This window comes from Phyllosticta citribraziliensis (assembly GCF_038025025.1).
Source record: "Phyllosticta citribraziliensis strain CPC 17464 chromosome Unknown J3D65scaffold_7, whole genome shotgun sequence".
Taxonomy (NCBI): domain Eukaryota; kingdom Fungi; phylum Ascomycota; class Dothideomycetes; order Botryosphaeriales; family Phyllostictaceae; genus Phyllosticta; species Phyllosticta citribraziliensis.
In genome coordinates, this window is record NW_027117344.1 from 1,786,608 (window position 1) to 1,808,625 (window position 22,018).

A 22,018-nucleotide genomic window follows, 5' to 3' on the forward strand; every position below is an offset into this window, starting at 1 on the left:
ACAATACCTTCATAATGCCATCCTCATTGTTGTGGTCTCGGAACTCCTGTCTCGATTACTTCGCCATCCCACTCACCACCACCCATGACTGATGCTCCATCATCTGCCCGCCATATGGTCTCGCTACACGCGCAATGTCCACATCACCAATGGTCGTTTTGCATTACTCATGACGATTCTGATCTGCTAACCGCAACCCCAGCTGCCAAGGCAAAAAACACAAATGACAAACGACAAGCAAGAACCGGAGGCCGTGAGGAGCTGATGTAAAAGGAATCTTGAAAGGGAATCTGAAGAGTGAGTGGTCCAGCCATTTCTACTTCTGGCTCTTGTGTGGCCAGACGAATTCTGTCGGTGGCTTAGAAAATGGTGCCAAAGTCCTCGTTGACAGTCTGAAGCGTCTCCAACGGCTTCCTCGGACTGGCAGGCTTGCCATTCTCGTCCGTGGGTTTGCGGTGCCTGTTTCAAGTCAGAATAATCCGTCAAGTCATCCCTCGGACTCGAGACAAACCTGAAGGTGAACCCGACAAACAAGCTCTTCCCCATCTTCTCGTCCCTTTCGGCCAGGCTCTCCAACGCCTGCTGCTTCTCGTACACCTCCTTGTATTTGGCCATGTCCGCCTCGCTGCCAAAGTCGTCGAAATACCCTGCATCCGTCTCGCTGTCCAACTCCGGTACAAAGGGTGCCTTTTGCTCGCGAAGCTTGCTCCAATCCACCTCTGCAAAGTACATGTGGCTGTGAATCTCCGAGATGCCCTTGAACCGCTTCGCCTTGGACGCCACGAGTCGAATGATCAGGTCCCAAGTGCGTTTGCTCAAGAAATAGTTCGGATCCTCGTAGACCGGCTTCTTGAGCACTTTGGTCCAGTTTTTGAGATTCTGCCATGTCTCGTCTACCGTGGCGCCGGCGAAGGGTGGGTATCCAGCCAATGCTTCGAAGAGCATGCATCCGAGCGACCAGTAGTCCACGGTGAAGTCGTATTCCTCGCCCTTGAGAACTTCGGGGGCCATGTAATCAGGACTGCCGACGATTGACTTGGCGTAATTGACCTCGCGTTCGCGCAGGGAGCGGTATCCGTCGCGACGCTCAGCCGCCGTGCGCTCTTCCATGGGACGACCAAAGGGCACGGCGACGTTGCCAACAGACTCAAGCTTGACGCGCATGGATTCAATCTTCGCAGGGGCCAGCATGCCGGCTGCAAGACCAAAGTCTGTCAGCTTGACGTGGCCGGTGCTGTCGATCAAGAAATTCTCTGGCTTCAGGTCGCGATGGATGTAGCCGAGTTGGTGGAGCGAATCAACGCAGCAAAACATTTCTGCAATGTAAAAGCGTGCGTGTCGGTTGTGAAGGACTCCGGTGTTGTTGAGCAGGGTGCGGAAATCTCCACCGGGTACGTATTCCTAAAAGCAATCAACCAACGCCGTCCGAGTCGGGCATGCTACTCACCATGGCTAGATAAATGCTCTTGTCGTCTTGAAAGGCGTAAAGCAATCGGACAAGCCACTCGCTCTTAGCATTGGTCAAAATGTCACGCTCGGTCAGCACGTGTCTGACCTCGTCAAGCTTGAACAAGAGCTTCTTGCTCATGACCTTGAGCGCGCAGACCTCTCGAGTGTCCTTCTTCGTTGCAAGATAGACCTGTCCATAGCCGCCTTGTCCGACCTGCGTGAGAATCTGAAAGTCACCATGGCGCAGCCTCGTGCGGCGCTTGCGCAGATTGGCGCGCTCCCGGCCGAGGTACACTTGGTAAGCCTTGTCCCATTCCGGATCAGTGACGCCCTGGGGCTTTGGGTTTTGAGCATGAAATTGTGCCAAGCGATTTTGGCGGTTGTGGACGTAGGAGAGCAGGTCGTAGTAGTAGTCGAGGAAGTCTGGTTTTGTCAGCGTCGAAAGCATGTGGGACGGTGCAAGCTTACACAGTTGCGTCACGTTGGCCAATCGTCGAACGGCCGGCTTCTGAAGCTTCTCCCTGTCTTCGGGCGAGAGACCCCATTGCACATTCTTTCCAATCGAGTCGGCGCGGTTCACTGCGCGGTATGGCTCCTGGCGCGAGGCAGCGGCGTGTGTCAGGTGGCTTTCCTTCTGCTGCAAAGCGGGACGGGTGGGAGGAGAGTTTTCCTTGTTTCCCTTGCGCGTCGGGCTTCCACTGCCCTCGGAGGCGTGATCTCCATAATTGTGCTTGGTGGGCGAAGTTGGCGAGCCTTGGACAGGGCGGGCGATCCTGCTAGGAGCGCCCACGGTCGGCTGCAGCCTCAGGGCGCTGTCAAAGACATTTGGTAGGTCTGTTGCTCCCGGGGGCACATGGTGTTTGCTTGGGCTTCCCTGTGGCGTGAGGCTTGGGGAGCAAAATGGATTGGAAGTCGGAGTCTGCGGACGGTCGTACATGTCGTTTGCCATGCGATGTTGGAGGGATGAGGGGAGCGGAATGTTGGTAAAGGGTTGGTCCATGGTGGGCAGCAGCTGAGGGGGGTGAATGGGTGTCGAGCGGGGCACAGCGACGCGGCGTGGGCGTAGTGGCGAGCGCGTCGCGTCTGGTGATGGTGATGGCGATGGGCAACGACACGACTGCGGCGGACTGAAGGGAGCAGAGACAGAGGTTCGGAGGAGAGGAGACAGACGGGGCCAGACGAGGCAAGGCGGTCGCAGCAGGAGCGGGCTGATGTAGAAGTTCGATTGTTTTGAGATCAACACACGCCCCAGGCCCTAGCAACGCATCCAGGGCATGGAACTGCATGCAAGCTTGGACCTCCCTGCCAGCACCACCTCAGCCGTCCCTGTTCCTCCACGACACGTCCAATCATCCATCCGTCTCTGTCTGCGGCTTGTTCGAATTCCAAAGGAGCGTGTTCATGACATGTACCTGCGCTGCGCTGCATAGCAGCAAGCGACGGCGGGGAAGACGACGCCACCTTATGATCGACCGGCGCGCTCCGAACTCGTCGTGTGGGGAAGTCTGCCCGATTGTTGCGCATATGGCCATTGATAACATCCCATGTATGAGCTGACACGAATAGATCCAGCTCTCAACGGGACAGTCTACTTGGGCACTCGAGACCCGTAGGCTGGTGATGCAGAGAGCAGAATGACGCCGCTACATGTATTCGAGTCTGCCACTTGACTCCAAGCAATTTCCCAATATCATGCAACGTCTCGGACCAGTCCGAGGGAGCATTGAAATACCTCGACATTCCACGCCCGTGACATTCTGACTGTCATAGACAGCAACTCATTCCACCCGAAGCCTGTCTCGTACTAGACTGGACCGAGGATGGCACCTTGTCGCGTGGCGACAGGCGAGACACATGGAAGACCCTGCCGCTGGTGGACCCTGAACAGAGGTGACATTGGCACATAAGCCTCCATCTCATTGCTCAATGCCGAATCCAAACCCAACACGCTTGTTGAAATAGATCCATCATGGTGCACATGTCGGAGCTGTCTCGGAGAGCGGTCACAAACGCTCCGCGCGCATCAAATGGGCTCGTTCCAACACGGGGCTTTTTAACCCACCGACGCGTTAAGCTTGGCAAGATGCACGGCAATGGGAGATGTAGGTATGATGGAAGCAGACGGCATGGTGAAGCAGGTTCGGAATACATACATGTAGACATGGCCTGGCGGCGGTTGAGGCACTGGGCCGTTCCGAGAGCCGCGGACTGGCCGCCCTCCGGCTTTTCCCGGCCAAATTTTGGGGTTGGGGCCTCGCGACCTTGCAGAGCTTCAGAGATATTCTCTTTCCTCATCGTCCAGCTCCTCACCGTGGTCTGAATCCTTGACGAGGTGCCAATTCCACTGCGCCCACCATGCTCAAGCTCCGCTCAATCGCGCGCCCCACTGCCGAGGCCGTCGTCCGCCCAGCACATGCCCGCTCGGCCGCCGTCCCCGCCTTCATAGCTTCCAGCTCATCCGCCATCTCCCTCTCCGCTGCCCCGCGCTCCCTCCAGACCTCCGCCCTCAGGACTCCCTCCAGATTCTCCAAAGCAAACGCCTTCCGAACCTTTGCTACCTCTTCCAAGATGGCTGCCAACACCCGCGCCGAGACCGATGCCTTTGGCGAGGTCCAGGTCCCCGCCGACAAGTACTGGGGTGCCCAAACCCAGCGCTCTTTGGGCAACTTCAACATCAACCAGCCTCAGGACCGCATGCCTCCTCCTATTGTGCGCGCCTTTGGTATTCTCAAGGGTGCTGCAGCAGAGGTGAACATGCGCTACGGCCTCGGTAAGTTTCGACGTGCTGCTCCACCAACCCTCGGGCTAATATCTGCAAGACCCCAAGGTTGGCAATGCCATCAAGCAGGCCGCTCAGGAGGTTGCCGACCTCAAGCTCATCGACCACTTCCCTCTTGTCGTTTGGCAGACTGGCTCCGGTACCCAGTCCAACATGAATTCCAACGAGGTCATTTCCAACCGCGCCATCGAGATTCTGGGCGGCACCATGGGATCCAAGAAGCCCGTCCACCCCAACGACCACGTCAACATGTCCGCCTCCTCCAACGATACCTTCCCCACCGTCATGCACATTGCTGCCGTTCTCGAGCTTGAGGAGCAGCTCATCCCCGCCATCCAGAGCCTGCGCGACGCGATAAACCAGAAGGCTGAGACCTTCCAGAACTTGATCAAGATTGGCCGCACCCACTTGCAGGATGCTACGCCCCTGACTCTCGGTCAGGAGTTCTCTGGATACGTGACCCAGCTCGACTATGGCATTGAGCGTGTAAAGTCGGCCCTGCCGCGCCTGCGCATGCTTGCTCAGGGTGGCACTGCCGTTGGCACTGGCATCAACACTTTCAAGGGCTTCGCCGAGGGTATTGCCGAGGAAGTGTCCAAGGCCACTGGCCACGAGTTCGTGACTGCCCCCAACAAGTTTGAGGCTCTCGCAGCCCACGATGCCATCGTCGAGGCTTCGGGACAGCTCAACACTCTGGCCACTTCTCTGTACAAGATTGCCCAGGACATTCGCTTCCTCGGATCTGGTCCTCGCTGCGGTCTCGGTGAGCTTAAGCTGCCTGAGAACGAGCCTGGCTCATCCATTATGCCCGGAAAGGTCAACCCGACCCAGTGCGAGTCTTTGACCATGATCTGCACGCAAGTCTTTGGCAACCACTCCACCATTACCTTCGCTGGCTCGCAGGGTAACTTTGAGCTCAACGTGTTCAAGCCTGTCATGATTGCGAACCTTCTCCACAGCACCAGGCTGCTGTACGACGGCATGAGGAGCTTTGAGAAGAACCTGATCCATGGTCTAGAGGCGGACGAGAAGAGAATCGCCTCCATTATGAAGGAAAGGTTAGTATTCAATTGTCCCTATTGTGATTAGTCGCTGACCAAAGATTAGTTTGATGCTAGTTACTTGCCTCAACCCCCTCATTGGCTACGACATGGCCTCCAAGGTTGCCAAGAACGCCCACAAGAAGGGAATCACCCTGAAGGAATCTGCCCTTGAGCTCCAGGCTCTGAGCGAAGCTGACTTTGACCGAGTCGTCCGTCCAGAGCTCATGATTGCTCCCAAGGAGATTTAGCAAGCAAGAGGCAGGAGATAATGTAAAAAGCATTTCGTGATGCATACGTCTGAGAGAATCTCATCCTGAACATAGCGGCCTCATATAAGAATTTGCATACAAGATAGTTCCTGGACGGTTTCTTCAGCTTGTTGGGCCAGAGGTGTCAACATCGCGTCTTTTCTTGCACTCAGTTGCAACCTGAATTTCAGATGACTCACTACACTAGCGTATACAGAGCGATAGGAAGTTACAAGGATCATAGCCACCTTGCTGACGACAATAGGGCATTCTTTCAACGAGCAAGGAGAGCTCACAGTGGATAGCGGCTAGGATTCCACATGTAACCGCTTAGCCGCTCAGGCAGACCGGATGCGTTCCTGATCAAGGAAAACCAACCGGAACACAGTCTCTGTTCAGACGGAAGACGCTAACGCTAACGACCATCCCTTGAGAAAACGATTGATTGGATTGGATTTGCTACGTCTAGTACTTCTATGCTATCTGACTCTGAAAGCTGACGCGGTATGCTAAGCGGGGTATTGCCAGTTTCGGCCATGCGAAATCGGGGACCAGTCCAGACGCCTCACCGCTTGCATCGTGGAAGCCTCGACTGCAAAGCCCGCAATCTTTGCACTATCACCGAATCTCAGATACCAATAGATTCATTGTGATCCCTTGCTGACATATCCGCAGTCGTCTCCGCACCCCGTGGGGCAATTTGCCCCGCGTCGCTCTTGGCGGAAACATTTCTTTGAACTTTTTCGCTGCTTGCAATTGGCGTCAAACCAACCGCTCTCCTCATTTGGAAGCTGATCCATCGTCCTGGTGATTCCTGTTGCTCTTTTGAATTGATACCTCGTTCCCCATGGGACTCTGGCATCCATTTTCTCAGTTTCTTCATCAGAGTCATTAGAACGACACGGAGATCCAAACATGGCGCAGTCATTGGGCCATTTCTTTGAAATTGAGGAAGCCAAACCTCCAAAGACCATCGCCGAGCCGGGACGGGCTCGCCGCAAGTCATCCTCCATTCGCTCTCCCACGAACCAGGAGCTCGACTGTCTAGCCTTCGGAGACCGCCTTGATGGACCGCACTCCACGACGACCCGTAGCGGCTACCAAACGCCTCAAAGCGGGCCATTGGGCTCGCAGTCCTTCACTGGTGTGCAAACTCCCAAGACAAATGACCTCGAGGCTAGCCACCCACCTACGCCTATCCACAGCAACGCGACGCCCCTGGCTGCAACCTTTTGGAACCCGCCCATGAACAAGTGGCGCGTCCTCTGCGCGTGTGTCGTCTATTTTGCCAACGGCCTCAACGACTCGGCACCTGGAGCGCTGATCCCCTTTATGGAAGAGTCTTACCATATCTCGTACGCGGTGGTGTCGCTGATTTTCATCACCAACGCCGCAGGCTTCATTGCCTGCGCCTTTTTTACCGACGTACTGCTTAGCAAGCTCGGGCGTGCATCGACGCTAGCGCTGGGCGAGGCCATTATGCTACTCGGCTACATCATTCTGGTCTGTACGCCTCCATGGCCGGCAGTCGTCGCGGCCTTCTTCCCACTAGGATTTGGGTATGCCATTAACTTGGCGTTGAACAATGTCTTTTGCGCCAACCTTTACGGCTCCACAATCATATTGGGCTTCGCTCATGGCAGTTACGGCATCGGTGGCACTGTGGGTCCGATAGCTGCCACAGCCATGGCATCTCACGGCATTGTTTGGTCGCGATTCTACTTTCTCCTTCTTGGCACCCGTCTCATCTGCATGCTGTTCAACACGTGGGCTTTTTGGAACTACGACAAAGAGACCCCATCGCCGCTGCTCGTTGAGCTTGAACGCCTTGGAAATACGCGGGGTGCGGCGTTGGATTCTGAAGAGGTCAAGCAGCAAAACTCCAAGAGGCGGTTGCTGAAGCAGGCCCTCCGCAACCGCACCACAATCATTGGCGCCTTGTTCATCTTTGCGTATCAGGGGGCTGAAGTCGCTGTTGCGGGTTGGGTCACTTCCTTTCTGATCAAGTACAGAGGGGGTGAGGCCGGGCAGGTTGGCTACGCCACAGCCGGTTTCTTTGTAAGTGCTTCCTTTCACTCTCCATTCCACGCCACGGCTCTAACTCCATGTAGGCCGGGATCACAATCGGCCGTTTTGCCCTCGCGCCCATGGCACATCGCTTCGGCGAGCACCCCTCGGTCTACGTCTTCATCGTCGGGGGCATAATCCTGCAAATTCTGGTGTGGCAGATCCCCAACCTCGTGTCCAACACGATCTTGGTCGCTTTCCTGGGCCTTACACTCGGCCCCATCTATCCCTGCGTCCAGACCATTTTCTCGCGCCTACTGCCCCGCAACATCCAAGTCCCTGCCGTTGGCTTCATTGCCTCGGCTGGTAGCAGTGGTGGCGCCGTCGCGCCTTTTATTACAGGTTTGATTGCGCAGGCGAGGGGTACTTGGGTCTTGCATCCAATCTGTATCAGTCTTTTTGCGAGTCTGATAGGCTGCTGGTGGGCGTTGCCAGCTGTGAGGAAGAGAACTGATTAGTGGGTTCAAGGCAAGTGTGAGAAGCAGCTGACTACAGGCGATCTTGCGAATCCGCTGGACCAGAGAGGGGGAAGCTGTGGATCAGTATCTACCACCTAGACTGCTTGCATGTCCGGCTTCAAATTGCCTAGGGTTGAAAAATGTACGGTACAAAAGAATGGCATTTGTTTTCATCAAAACAACGCGATAGCCACCACGGCCACACTCACCATGCGTCCGAACAATGCCAACAACAAAGCCATTGTCCTTTTTGGGCGTTCAGTATTAAAATCTCCATGATCCTCCGTAATGTTCAGAAGATCAAACCAACCAAACAGTCCGGGCAGCATCCACAAGCACAACCATGCCTCCCCGTACCATCAGGTGGCTTTCCACGCGACAGGAGTTCATCGCCGACGCAGCGCTCGGCAAACTGCGCCCTTGCCCCGGCGAGTGCGGCATCTGTTTCGACACGAGCGACGTCCGGCCCCTGTACGACGCGTGCAGGAACGGGCACCCCTTTTGCGCCGGCTGCCTCATTGACTGGGTCAACCAGGTCAGCCCGCAAGGCGAGTCGATGGACTGCTGCCCGCTGTGCCGGGTCAAGATCTGCCAGGCGCAGCGCATGCCGCCTCCCGTCGAGCAGCCCGTCGACGACCCGGACGACATTGTGGACCGTGGCTTCCTTGTTGTGGTCGCTGCTGTCGTGCTGCAGATGCTCCGTGAGATCGGGCCCGCTGTCCGGCGCTTCGATGTCCATAACCCCTGGGATGTTGCTTTCCTTGCGTTTGTTGTAGGCCCTGTCATCGCTTTGGTTGTTGTGATCAAGTGGTCAAGGTAAGTCTTCGAGGCCCGACGGTGGTGTTCGTGGTAAGTCCGGCATTTTCTCCACTGTGTGGTAAGTAGCTCGTGTGGCGAGCGATGGAGAACGTTGTAAGCCCGACCCTCTTTCCCTTCGTAGAAAGTATCGCATCTGAGGATGTAGCGCCAATAGAGAGTATTGCTGAACTTGAATGTCTTGTGGAGAGTGAATGTGAGTATTGGTCGTCTATTTCTGGGGTGAAGGTGAGCTTTTCTGGACAATATAGGGCCTGGATGAAAGCGTTGAAATCTTATTCAACCCCCACGGTCGTGTGAGGTGTGCCATGAACTGACCAAGCATCGTTCCTATCGCACTTGGTCAATGTGCCTTCCCGTCCCGTCAAAAATGACATCATGCCCAAACACCGTAATTTTCCGCCCGGCCATTCCTGTGCTGCCTCTGGCTCAACATCACAACGCCAAACATCCCTCCCACTGACTCTGCAAGTGTCTACCTTAGAGACAAGCCCCTTAAGCCGGACTGACCTCGCCTTCTTTGTCCTCTCGACTTTACTGGCCAACGCGCAGCTTCCGAAGGCAAACGACGCGGGATAACAATCGTGTCGACCGGAACTTTTGACAACGCCAACCCAGTTCGATAGCCCACCAACACAACTTTGACCTTTGTAGAGACATGGTGTGTGCGAAGCGATTCCAAAAGACCGCCGAAGATGTCGGGCCAGGATGGCTGATTGGCTTCGCGGAGGCCCATGGCCTCAACATCAATAACGAAACAGAAATCCTTCAATCCATTCAAGGCGTGTCCCAGCAGGCTGAGCCACTCGGCCTCTGTGCGTGCGCTGTGAAACTTTGATGCGCATATTGCTGCTGACTTTTCATTCAGCAGAGCCTGGTTCTGCGTGAGCACCTGGGAGACGAGCCCTTTCAGCACATCGACAGCCGTGTACTCTTGCGGCCTTTTGCCATGCTGCTGCAGAGCCCATGCGACGGGGATCGAAGTCTCGCGGACGAGTTCGATCATGTCGACGGTGAAATCCTGCGCAACATGGCGACTTGAATAAGAGCCCAAGACGAGGACCATGGAAGACTCAGGATTACTTCCCCACGACTTCAGCGTTTTGGAATCTTGGAAGATCGACATGTCTGTCCCCCTCCGCCGCCGTCTCGGATTTCTAGCCGAAGCGTAGAACAGAAGCGTTTGGTCGGGACTTTGGCATGACGATGAAGCCGTGAACGCCATTATTTGCGACAGTTGCATGTCACACACTCTCTGGTTTGTGTCCACTATCCCCGAGTACTGCAACTTGTGGTATCCTACTGATTGTCAGCAGAAATGTAAAACAAAAGATAACTCTGCTGACCGTCTAACGCCAGACTCATTGCCTCTGTTATTGTCTTCAACTGGCGCAACTCCAGCCTCGTCTCTCGCAGCTCGACGATGCTCATAGTAAAGGCAAGTCGATGGATCTTCGCAACCTGGACCGTGATGTCGTCGACCAGATCCTGGAACCGCAAGCTATATGGACGGCCAATAGCTGACAAGGCATGTTTTAACTTTTTCTGACGATACCAAGAAGCGGCTCGTGTTGCAAATCCAATAATGCGCACGTACAGTGTGGTCGCCAGTTCGACCATAGTGTCCGTTTGGTATAAGAAAAGGTAGAGCTCGGTTTGTGGCAACGCGTCCGCGATCTCGCACATTGCCTTAGCTAGCTCTTTGATCAAAGTGTCTTGATTCAAGACTCCCTGTGATCTCTGCATCAGTCTTGAGATCCAAGGGTTGTCGTCGCATGGGAGCCTCCGACAAAAGGAAAGATTTACCATGAAAACGAACTTGAAAGCGCCCCACACCAAAGAGACGTACTCTGGATGATGTTGCACCAGCGCATCCAAGACCGCGCCGTACAAATTTATTCGCGAAGACAATTTTGTCAACCATTTGCGCGCCTTCGACTGAGTCTTCGCGTCGTAAACAAGTTTCGCATTTTCGACAGCCTGCTGGACATGATCGATCGACGCCTTGTCCTCAAGCCAAATGCGCTTGCATTCGTCATTGGTGAAGTCCGACTTGAAAAGGCTCACAGCCTTATCGAACGCTCTCTTGGCGGCGTCATTGGAACTTCACCATGAGCAAATGTCATGTTGGCGCAAGAGACTGGAATGCTCACATATTCGACAAGATCCGTTTCAAAAGGGGAGATTTCGAATCGCTTGGCGGACTGAGCACAGAAGAAGACATGAGAGCCGTGGCAAGATCAGCAGAAGCGGCGAAACCAGCGGGCGACAAAACGATGCGCATGGAACTTTTACTCTCTGATCAAGGAGTTTGCAGCTGGCTCAATAAAGGCTCATTTGTATTGCACAGCCACAAAGATGGACAGGGCTATGAATGAAGTCGACGTACGACGACGTGGCTGCCATCCTGCAGGTGTGGGGGCTATCTGCACGAATGTCAATTCTCGCCCCTTTACCCTCAACCTTCTTCTCTGCATCTTCTTCCCTTCGACTTAAACCACTACCATGAGCGACGGTAGCGACACCGAAACAACTGATGGTGGCGACTTTGAGGATCTCGACTCATCGTCCGAGCAAGAAAGCGAGACACAGAGACGTGACCGATGGAAATACCCTCTACAAGCCTTGGTATTTGCTACCTCTTTTTCATGAAGAATTTTAGAACTGAGCACGTACACTCAGCGAGACCATCCAGATGACGACATCTCCCATTCGAGATCGTCTTCCCGGCAGAGCGGATCAGAATTTGTCCCATACGAACCCCCGGCTCCTTTCGCATCTCCTTCCACCCCATGGAATGGCTGGGTAGACCCAAAAATTGCGCATTGGGCTGATATTCCAGCCCAATCCGCCGTTCTTTCAACGATATCTCAAGACTTGACACAGGGAAAGCAGCACAAGAGAGATCAGGATTTGGGCTCTCTTGCCTCGAAAATTGGCCGGCTTGCGGTAGGATTGAGCATCTCTTGTCAAAAATTGTGGATCTTACAGTACTACTTTACAGCCAGACACATCAACGAGACGCGTGGAAATAACTGCACGACGAAGGGCACAAAACCGGCGTGCCGGAGAGCAGATGCGAGAGCGGCGGACACAACAGGAACATCAAGCGCGACAGGCAGAGCGAGAGCGGGAACTACAGGAGCGTGTCTCAACGGAACAACTGCCTGTCCCAAAGTCATCGACGTTGCCAGCGACTTACTTTCGTGAGCACCGACTGTCTGGAATGCCAGAAGCCGTCGATTCCAACCTTCTCATGAGAGAGCAAGCCAAGGCAATGCCCGCATACCCACACATCAACGCTTGGATGACCAAAGATGCCCCTCCAAGGACCCTTGATAACGTGAACGAGGAGCCCCTTACTGCCGATGGTTCAACACACGACAAATCTGCCGACAAAATTTGCGAAGGAGATGCCAGAAATATTGACTGGAGAACCCAAATTTGCTCAACACTAGGAATTGACCAAAGGACTTCGGACGCCGACATCCTGGTTGCTCTCCAACAGGACCGCCAAATGAGGCCAAATCGCTCACCACTTGGACCTCAATTCAAGATACTCCACGAGGTCAATTGCAAGAACGACAAGAGCCGCTTGGTGTATGAGGACCTGCCTTATGTCGCGAATCCCGAAAGCCGTAAAAACCACCTACGCGGCCGGAAAATGATGTCCAACTATGACCTCTTCGTCGAGCGTCATCCTGGACTTTCATTCATCGTCTACAGGCAATTCGATTGCTGCCAGAAAGGCGTCGAAAAAAAGCCATGCAGAGAGGCCGAGCCAATTCAGTCAACGGACTCAATATCCCTGATTTCTAAAACCCTCATTTCGGTACTCAGAAAAGCAGCGAAAGCATCGAAAAGAGGTGAGCTTTACCCTGAATTCAACCACCGGAAAAGAATAGAAGCACCGTATCTATGGTTCTTTCATGATTCCAAACACCTCCTGCAATATTTTATTTCGGACGGAGGTGCCAAGTATCGGTCACACCTTCATTGCTTCTTTCAGGAGTATATTTACAAGCACATGGTCAAGGAGTATGGTGAGGTTAGTTCCATGCTGTCAAATGGAATGATCTCTGAGAAGTACATATCCTACTTATTTGTGAGTACACTCACGGCCTGCGACCCATCGAGGAGCTTCCTTGAAATCAGAATCAGGCATTTGATACTTCGGCTGACAGTGAAAAGACTCCTGGATGTGTAATACTGCAGCACGACGAGAAGAAGACAAACTTACATGATCGAGCCTTTCTTCAGCAGTTTTGGCCATCAAAATTTGTTGTCTCCAAGCTGGATGGAGACAAAGACAGTAGAGAACAGATGGAGCGAATTTCATCAGAATTTACAGGTCTTTTCTGGGAATTTGACGGCAAGTTCCGTTGTTATAAACGTCAAATCACCTTCCAGTACGACATGGTTAAAGGGAGAGAATTTAGGATACAAAGCCTGCCAATATTTCCGCTGTGCTTTGCAGACGAGAAAGACCTTCCAAGGTTGGAGGCCAGGGGCCGGAGCCTTTGGGAGTGCCGAAACAAGAAGCTGGTGTCATACAATGGATGGGACTTTTCACAGATTGACCACTTTGTAGGGCCGCTGAACACTTGTTTGCTAATAAACGGGGCTAAAAATCTCACAGAAAGACACTCGGATTATGGTTGACATGCAAACTTACAACAAACTGCACAAGGTGGAGTCAAGTCACCAAGCCCATGGGGAGTTGATCGAAGAGCTTGATTCCGATGCCATGAAGAGAGACCGACCACCCAAAGAGGAAAAGTTTTACCTCCTCATGCCCCCGAATACCTTTGGATTCGTGATGAGAGTGAGGAAATGGCGTGAGTCCCTATCCCCCAGAGAAGCCTGAGTTGAGACTGAGCAGCCTGCAGACAATATCATGATCGAAAACATGTCTGAAGTACAGTGGGAGGAAAAGGCATTCGACTCGCTGGTCATGGAGCCTTCAACAAAGGAGCTGATCCAGGCGCTGGTGACAAGCGAGATTGAGGAATCAAAGACGACTGACCTCATGAGCGGCAAGGGCAACGGCCTCATCATGCTGTTGCACGGCGGACCCGGAACTGGCAAGACTCTGACGGCTGAAAGCGTGGCCGAATACACGAGAAAGCCACTCTACCGCATCACTTCCGGCGACATTGGGACAAACCCAGAGGCGGTAGAGAAGTACTTGGATGTGGTCCTCGACTTGGGCAAGCAATGGGATTGCGTCGTTCTGCTCGACGAAGCCGAAGTGTTCCTGCAGACACGCTCGCTGACAGATCTGGCCCGCAACGCCCTGGTATCCGTTTTCCTCCGCGTGCTCGAGTACTTCCAGGGGATCCTGATCTTGACGAGCAACCGCGTAGCGACGTTTGACGAAGCATTCAAGTCGCGGATCCAGCTGGCGCTGCACTATGAACCCCTGGGCAAGAAGGAGCGCAAACAAGTGTGGCAGAACTTCATCACGCGGCTGGAGACCCTGGACGGAGAGAACGTCGACGCGGCGGACTTGAAAGAGAACGTTGACAGGCTGGCCGAAGTCAACATGAATGGCCGCCAGATCCGAAATGCAATCACCACAGCGAGGCAGCTGGCCATGTTCAAGAGCAAGACCACGAAGACGCGAGTGGACTACAAGACATTGGAGTATATCATCGGAGTCTCGCAAAAATTTGACAGCTACTTGATCCAGGTCAATGACGGTTGGACAGACGAGCGGATAGCGCGGGACGAAGGAGTGAGGTAGGAAGGGTTTCTAGTCATGGACGCCTTTGATCCGTCATTCAATTCATTGCTGTTTACAGTTTTCGGTCTGATATCCCATCTAATTCCAGTCTTTTTACCCTTTCTGATCTCGTTACCGAAAACAAATCATTTCAACGCCCAACCAGCAGACAATTTCCCATCATTACTCACGAACATGAAGAGAACAAGAAAATCCCATATACTATTCCACTAACTCCAAAACACAATCATGTCGTTAAACGCAAGGACTCACCAGCTCAACTTCTCTCCAACACCCTTGACCCCAAACATCCCCTTGCCCTCGCCTTTCCCCACAAGCTTCTGCGCCGCGACCACGCCTTGACCGATTGCGGCATCAACGACTGGCGCACTACCGCACGCGAGGACAAACGAATTCTTCGCGTCGCCGCTCATGCCGCGGACGAGCCGTGGAACCATGGAGCGCAGATCAGGTCGTCCAGCGAAATGGAGGTGGATGGCGGATGCTTTTGGGGCTATGGCAGAGTAAGGTGGGCAAAGAGTGGAAGCAGTAGAGGCGAGCGAGGAGAAGGAGGAATGTTTGGAGTGGCAAGGCTGGGGGACGCTCAGCAGCGGACGCGATGGTGCGAGCGTGGCGGCACGTTCGTCTGCCTTCTTCTCTTTTGACGGCCGCAGCGCATCTTTGTCGTCATCCTGATGCTTCCTCTTCGGTGATACAACGCCACTGGACCGCAGCGACGTCGTGGTCGCCGGAAGCACAGCCTCAGTCGACGACGCTGGCGCAGCTTTCTCCCGCGTGACGAATACGTCCAACACAAATCTCCCCCGCGACGCCGCCGCCGTCAACAGCGCCGCGTCCAGCTGCTCCCTCACCCAGGAGACTTGGTCCGCCTGCCTGACGATCCAGACGAGCCGCACGTCCCTGACGCGGCAGCGGTGCGAGCCGTCGGCGCGTGCGAGCGCCATTTGGTTCGCCAGGTGCGTCGCCCATGGCAGCGTGAATGCAACGCCCGTTCCACTGGCGACGAGGACGACGCAGTCGTAGAGGCGGTGCACGGGGCCGAGATGGTCGCCGTAGGGGCCGTCGATGAAGCTACGCAGCTGAATTTTGGCAGGATTCTGTGACTCGACATCTGCGGATTGCGTTGAGTCGTCGACGGGCTTCTTCTCTGCAGACGATGTGGAGCTGGCGGCGGTGGATGAGGTTGCTGCTGAAGGGCATGCACGTCTGGCTCGTTCGGCCAGCTTATGCGTGAAGCCCTTTCTTTCGCCGATGAGAAAGACGAGCTCGTTTGCCTGTTTCGGACCGGGCAGGAGAGGATCATTCAGCGCTGGCATGGACGCAATGCTGAATGGATGATTGTCCTTGACTGAGATGCTTGGGATGCGGATGAACGCGTGTTGGCCCGCTTTCCAAGCAATGTTTTGCGGCACTCGCACGGTGACTCTCGTCGCATTGCCCGGCAAGGCTTCGATCGTCGTTTGAAAACCTCTAAGCTTCCCGTTTCGCAAGGCTGGATTTCGATGCGTCATTCGCAGGAGCGCTGACGCGGTCCAGAGCCCAGCTGCGACGTAGATGTATGTTGGAGACATGTATTCGCCGTGGATGTGCCACCAGAGCAGGCCGATGAAGCAAAAGGCGAGGAAGAAGTGGGTATAGGCGAAGAATTCGTAGAAGCGGGCACGAAAACACGGAATGGAGAATAGCATCATCAAGAGAAAAATGAAGTAAAGCATGGTGCCAGAGAGCTGATTCTGTCAGTGTTGTGTGGTTGAGGAAGCTTCATGATAGTACGTACCTCGCGCTTCTTATCGATGAACAGTTGAGCTAAATGGTCGTAGCCTCCATCCTGGATAGGAGCCACAAAGTGCGGTATCTAGATTCGGTTAGCCAATATCTGAAATGACGCAGACGCAACATTACCATGTGCACCGTTGCCAGAGCGAAGATGAGTCCTCCAATATACCGGTGATAGATGTTCAGCCTCGCATAGCTGGAACCTGTCAACACTGTGATGACGTTGACTTTGCCTCCAAGGGCGACCAGGAGCGGCATCAAAGCCGAAATAATCATAGCACATCTGATGGAAAGCGGCGGGGATCCAAAGCGGAAACGGGAGCGAAGATAGGGAAGTTCTGGGAAGATGAGGCATGCTGTAAAGATTGTGCTCAAAGAGAGCAGTGCCAACACGCCGAAGGATGGAAGTCCCAACCTTCTCAGATGACGAGCAGAGAAACGGCGGTAGACCAAGGCCCGATACGAAGCCACAAGTCGGTGAGTCCACGAGGGAACATTGGACAAATTCGTGTTCCTCCGCCGTCTACTGTAGTAGATGGACATGCGTACTATATGGGCAAGGGTAAAGATCAAGACCCAGGTTCCCCAGTAGCAGAGCATCCACCAGCCATAGTCGACCTGGCCCATCAAGGAAATTTGGTGCTCCGACTGGTTGAAGCCATCTGTAAAGGCTTTGCAAGATTTGTTTGTGCAGTGGGAGTTAGTGATTGGTAAATCTTCAAGACCAGTGCCCTCTGGCAAGGGTTCGTTGGGCCAGCGAGACATGGGGAGCAAGTGACTGTACGAATGGAATCCAAGGGGCAAAGGGTATGAAGACAAAAAAGGACGAGGAGAAACGTTGTGTGGCTCTGCGACGCGAAGACGATCATCTCTGAGAATATAACAAAGACGGCGGATTGGTGCAAGGATCTCCATAGGAGCGGTCATAGCCATGTACTAGGACATGCGCCAGGGGGTGAAAACCACAAGTCCCCTTCTCTTACCTTACTGTTCCTTGGCCTGCTCGGAATGTTGCTAAAAACCATCGCCTGTGTCATTGCTCGGACGATTGATCGAGTCAGTTCTCAAAGTATTGCCGGATTCGTTACTGTTCGTCTCGCAGCTTATTTTGCAGCTTGTCCTATAGCTTGGCTCGCGGCTTTTGCGGCTTATGTTGCGGCTTATCCTGCGGCTTATCTGTCAACTCATCTGACGAATCGCCTCGTAGGTGGTTAGGCGACTGCATGAAAGACCGAGTGAGCCACGGATTTCTTTTCGCTGCGGCTTTGGCAGGTGTTGCGCAAAACCTTGGCTGTGGTGGAGATGTCGGAACTAGGGGCCGTGCGCTTTCGCCCAGGTCTATCCGCACCATGAGACTGCGCAAACATGTGTCAACGCAGCTCGAAAGCTGGCGAGTGGCTAAGAAAAGAAGTGCTGAGCCCTCTGCGAATAGAAAAATTTACGGCCAGGACCCAGTGGTTGCCGAACGGTTCCGCCTTGATTGCGTGCGATGCGCTTCTGCTCCTCCGATCAAGACGTCAGTGTTGTCGCGATGGGTTCATCAGTGCTGGCGTGAATCTGTGGACATGTCTCGAAGCTAGTACTCTCATCGGACCTCAGACCATATTCGGCAGTTGTAATAGGCTTCGGAGACCATGTGAAAGGCGTTCGTACAGCTGGAGACTCCCTAGAAGCCGGCGATAGTCAACTCAATCTTCAGTCGAAACGGGATCGCGGACATACATGGTGATATGGCCGCTCTCATTCCAGTTGCAGTCAAACCGAAAGCTTCTGCGGCGGGGCGGAGCCGAACACGTCTCTTGCGTACGCAAAAGAATGAACGTCTTGGCGCATCGAAAACGCGGCCATTTGCCTCGCTCTCACGGACGAAGGCAGCTTGCGTAGGCCTAGTCGAGTGTATCTGTGGCTAAGCAGTCGGTAAGCTTATAAATTGGCATACTCTTTATGCCGACGATTCAGACCTGCCGCCGAAACGTCAGCTTTGGACTGCTCAGGTGACGTTTGTAATCAGTCACTCAGGTCCAATTTTTCAAAAGCAATGTGTCAATTACTTCGAGCTTCATAGGTGGAGTCATCTTTAATCCACATTGAGGCGTCGCAACGAGTAGGGCTGAGACTCGACGAGGTTGTGAGCACATGGCGTGGCAAACTTGAGCCGCATGAAGTTTCTGCTTAGATAGGAAACTAAGAATGGCTTCAAGGTTACGGGAGGCGTCCGTAACCGCCCATCTGGCGAGGTTTTGGCCCTATCAAAGCACGGCTTTCGAATCTTGGCTTCAATTAGGAAACTTTGTCGTGTCATAGCATCATGGTGCAGCTGAACTTTCCGGCACTTGATCGGCACTTGGAGTAACGCTTGATTTTCAAAAGCAGCGCGGACCGTTCCGAAATTTGATGGCCCAAAGCCAGCCATGAAAGATTCTTAGCTTGTTACACTCGATTGTAAATAGGGAAAGCGTTGGTGCATAATTTTTTGGTCTGCACTTGAGTTGGGTGATCATAGCCTTGTCAACATCCGGTCTGCGTACGTATTGTCAACGCGTATCAAATATTCCGGAGAGTCGGTAAGGCGTTATCAAAGCGACTAGGGATCCGGAGTATAATTGCTCCATTGACGCTGGGGTCCTTTCCACGTTTTCCGATGTCTTATTTTACCATGGGTGCGGTTGTAGCCGGCATCTGTTTCTATCGAGGACCAAAGCTCTTCAACACGCCCCTTTTTCCTACCAGTACCGTAGATCTGGCCGATCATCATCAGAAACTTCTACGCGGTCAACCTTCGGGGCCAATTAGTTCTTGACATAGAGGTCGACATATTTGTCGACGTCCGTCTGCTCCAACTTGGTTTGGTCCATTCCAAGGTCGACGAGTTCGGAAACGCGGCCCTGCGGGAAGTGCGGGCCAAGGTGCCTCTTGTATTTTTCAAGGATGTGGGGTTTGGCCTCTTCTCTACGCAACTTGTGGCCAAGAGGAGCCTCGACAAGTTCTTCTTCGAGGACAGTGCCATCCTTGAGGCGGACCGTGAGGGCATTGGCAATCGTACGCTTCTCAGGGTCGTGGTAGTCTTTGGTGAACTGGGGATCCTCGACACAGCTGATGCGCTTGCGCAAAGACTCGAGGAGTTGGGAGGTCGCCGCCTCACTGCCATCCGTATAGTCCGAGGCTTCGAGCCTGCCAAAGACAAGCATTGTTGCCACCATGTACTGTGGTCTGTTAGTAAGTTGCCCGTGGCATCAACCAAACCCAAACTTACCTGAACACAGTGGTCACGGTCGGCAAAGTTGTCCATTGGCTTCAGCTGCTTGTCGATGATGCGGATACAGGCCTCGTGGGTTCGGTTCTGGACAGAATCAATGTCTTCTGCACTCTTGCCTTGCGACTTGAGCTTCTTGTGAATACGCTCGGCGGCTTCAACTGCAGTCTGCGAGTGAAATTCGGCTACTCTGATCAGCATGTGGAATGGGAGTTTTGGGATTGTGATGACATACCTGGGTACGAGACCTTGAAGAGGACATTCTCCATGATGTAGCTTCCATATGGCCTCTGGAACTGGAATTTTCCGCCGTTGAAGTTGACATCGTAGAAGCCCCAGGTTGGAGCAGACAAGACGGTTGGCATGCCACCCTCGCCCCTTAGTACCTTCAAAACGAGATTGACCGCCTTCTCACAAGCATCACCTGCGGCCCAAGACTTTCTCGACATTGTGTTTGGCGAGTGACGGTAGGTGCGCATAGACTGACCGTCGACCCAAGCCTGGGAGACAGCATCTCTAGTCTGAGCCTCCGTCAGGCCGAGCATCTTGGAGACGACGGCCGTCGAGGCAAGCTTGACCAAGACAACGTGATCCAGGCCAACCTTGTTGAACGAGTTCTCAAGGGCCATGACACCCTGAATTTCATGGGCCTTGATCATGGCCTCGAGGACATCTCTGATCTTCAGAACCTTGCCATTGCCGAGCTTGCCACCAGCTCGGTTGGTTCTTGAAACCCAGTCGGCCACAGCAAGAATGGCACCCAGGTTGTCCGACGGGTGTCCCCATTCAGCGGCGAGCCAGCAGTCATTAAAATCCAACCAGCGAATCATAGCACCAATGTTGAAGGCACCGAGGACGGGGTCGAGTTGGTAGGGTGTGCCAGGTACGCGAGATCCGTTGGGGACGGTTGTGCCCTCGACAACGGGGCCGAGGAGCTTTGTGCATTGGGGAAACTCGAGAGCTTTCAAGCCGCAGCCAAGAGTATCGAGAAAGACCCATCGGGCGGTGTCGAACTAGATTGTGTCTTTGTCAGGCGAAGCCAGGCACGTCGGAGAGACGGAGCTTACAGCCAGGGCGGAGTCAACTTTGTAGTTGTGCACGTAGTTTGCGACGTCAACAATTTCAGGATCGAATTTGTTGGCGCTGGCCGGTACAGCAGTGGCATTATCGCGGAGAGTCGGCATTGTGGAGAATTTTGCGGATTGTGCAGGTCGAGAGGTTGGGGCGATGTGGGGAGCTGAGACGCTCAACAAGCCAGCAGGTTTAGCTAAGCTCGGAGCTTGGAGACGGCGAAAGCGGAAAGATGATGAAGCTTGACGACAAACACTGCGACTGAGGGCAGACATGGTCAATTGGATGGTTGGAAGAGAAGACGGTCCTCCCTGTGATGAGCCGAGCTAGGAAGAGCTCCAGATGTTGCGGGGTGGTTCAGTTGTTTGGTGTCGGCTAACCGACCTCGGGACGGGAATGACCTCAGGTCACCCCCGCTACCTTACCCCGAGCTGTGTCACGTGCGGCTGTGGGGACCCCGGTCTTCCCTTTCGAGCTTGAGCTTGAGCTTGGACGTTGGTTCCTCCAGGTCAGGTCAAATTTTCTGCCACGGCACTGGCTCCAATGCCCGTCAACCTCTCCCGTCAACTTTGTTATCCACGCCTCCTCCTTGCTCGTCCACCTCTGGACTGGTCTCTTCCTGGCATCACGCTGCCTATCGACATGGACTGGAATCGTGGAATCAAACTCGTTAGCGGAAAAAGTCCAACCTGGACTTCAATTTGCATCACTGCTCCAAGGACGGACTGTAAACATGTTCTCGCAGCTGACGCTTGACCGGTTGCCCTAATATTCGACCCGCGGCTTGACCCATTAGCCACACCTCCCTCGTCTCGTCGGACCCATACCTGGCAGCCTCATCAGAGTCTAGAATCCAAGGCTGACAAGTCCTTGATCACCGTCTTCCTTCCGTACAAGCCAAATGATCCGCACCCGCATAGCCGACTGACATGGCTTAGCAACGCCATTGTGCCATTGTGGATGCGATGCGCCTCAGGGACTCGATGACCATGGGCGATAAGCTTGGTCTTGCCCTATCGGCGCGGCGCAGTAGTCATCTTGAATTATCTCGCAGTATCTCGGGACAATCAAGGCGCGTCCGTATCTTTGGCAGGCCGTAGACAGGATTACTGGCCCAGCCCAGCCAGCAGAGCCGCTATCAGTAGCCGGCTCCACACCGAGGCGACGGTGACGAGAACAGAACGGAGACGTAGAGGTACACAAGTCGAGCGAGGTCGCGACGACGGGCAGCCATCGCAGGCGACGGCGAGGCGATTGGAAGCAGGTCAAGCGTGTAGGCTGAATGGTGAAGTGGATTGGGCGAGTCAAGGGC

At 54.0% G+C, this 22,018-nt stretch overlaps 8 protein-coding genes across 8 annotated transcripts; 4 read left to right on the forward strand and 4 right to left on the reverse strand.

Moving 5' to 3' along the window:
* Window positions 1-6: 6 nt before the first annotated feature.
* Window positions 7-2,669, reverse strand: J3D65DRAFT_628238 (serine/threonine-protein kinase cot-1). Its single transcript, XM_066800616.1, has 4 exons — window positions 1,918-2,669; window positions 1,448-1,872; window positions 512-1,401; window positions 7-459 (listed from the first exon to the last, which is right to left on the reverse strand). Exons 1-4 carry the CDS (start codon window positions 2,447-2,449, stop codon window positions 360-362), a joined length of 1,947 nt encoding a protein of 648 aa, XP_066654746.1. The 5' UTR covers window positions 2,450-2,669; the 3' UTR covers window positions 7-359.
* A 1,135-nt stretch (window positions 2,670-3,804) lies between these two features.
* Window positions 3,805-5,519, forward strand: J3D65DRAFT_646466 (L-Aspartase-like protein; the record flags this gene model as incomplete). Its single annotated transcript, XM_066802279.1, has 3 exons — window positions 3,805-4,219; window positions 4,269-5,286; window positions 5,336-5,519. The coding sequence occupies 3 exons, from the start codon at window positions 3,805-3,807 to the stop codon at window positions 5,517-5,519; spliced, it is 1,617 nt and encodes a 538-aa protein (XP_066654747.1).
* Window positions 5,520-6,128: 609 nt separating this feature from the next.
* On the forward strand, window positions 6,129-8,194 carry J3D65DRAFT_413970 (major facilitator superfamily domain-containing protein). Its single transcript, XM_066796030.1, has 2 exons — window positions 6,129-7,577; window positions 7,631-8,194. The coding sequence occupies exons 1-2, from the start codon at window positions 6,435-6,437 to the stop codon at window positions 8,042-8,044; spliced, it is 1,557 nt and encodes a 518-aa protein (XP_066654748.1). The 5' UTR covers window positions 6,129-6,434; the 3' UTR covers window positions 8,045-8,194.
* On the forward strand, window positions 7,955-9,077 carry J3D65DRAFT_413908 (uncharacterized protein). The gene has a single exon (XM_066796029.1). The coding sequence runs from the start codon at window positions 8,185-8,187 to the stop codon at window positions 8,818-8,820; it is 636 nt and encodes a 211-aa protein (XP_066654749.1). The 5' UTR covers window positions 7,955-8,184; the 3' UTR covers window positions 8,821-9,077.
* Window positions 9,078-9,335: 258 nt separating this feature from the next.
* Window positions 9,336-11,144, reverse strand: J3D65DRAFT_668746 (uncharacterized protein; the record flags this gene model as incomplete). The annotated part of the gene is made up of 4 exons (XM_066803137.1): window positions 9,336-10,159; window positions 10,207-10,591; window positions 10,667-10,964; window positions 11,014-11,144. The coding sequence occupies 4 exons, from the start codon at window positions 11,142-11,144 to the stop codon at window positions 9,336-9,338; spliced, it is 1,638 nt and encodes a 545-aa protein (XP_066654750.1).
* A 195-nt stretch (window positions 11,145-11,339) lies between these two features.
* Window positions 11,340-14,888, forward strand: J3D65DRAFT_628250 (uncharacterized protein). Its single transcript, XM_066800618.1, has 6 exons — window positions 11,340-11,488; window positions 11,543-11,809; window positions 11,865-12,965; window positions 13,052-13,447; window positions 13,500-13,698; window positions 13,750-14,888. Exons 1-6 carry the CDS (start codon window positions 11,366-11,368, stop codon window positions 14,604-14,606), a joined length of 2,943 nt encoding a protein of 980 aa, XP_066654751.1. The 5' UTR covers window positions 11,340-11,365; the 3' UTR covers window positions 14,607-14,888.
* Window positions 14,855-17,147, reverse strand: J3D65DRAFT_668748 (ferric reductase like transmembrane component-domain-containing protein; the record flags this gene model as incomplete). Its single annotated transcript, XM_066803138.1, has 3 exons — window positions 14,855-16,333; window positions 16,384-16,461; window positions 16,509-17,147. The coding sequence occupies 3 exons, from the start codon at window positions 17,145-17,147 to the stop codon at window positions 14,855-14,857; spliced, it is 2,196 nt and encodes a 731-aa protein (XP_066654752.1).
* A 1,836-nt stretch (window positions 17,148-18,983) lies between these two features.
* J3D65DRAFT_414027 (MmgE/PrpD family-domain-containing protein) lies at window positions 18,984-21,185 on the reverse strand. Its single transcript, XM_066796031.1, has 4 exons — window positions 20,703-21,185; window positions 19,871-20,648; window positions 19,636-19,820; window positions 18,984-19,585 (listed from the first exon to the last, which is right to left on the reverse strand). The coding sequence occupies exons 1-4, from the start codon at window positions 20,979-20,981 to the stop codon at window positions 19,172-19,174; spliced, it is 1,656 nt and encodes a 551-aa protein (XP_066654753.1). The 5' UTR covers window positions 20,982-21,185; the 3' UTR covers window positions 18,984-19,171.
* Window positions 21,186-22,018: the final 833 nt, after the last annotated feature.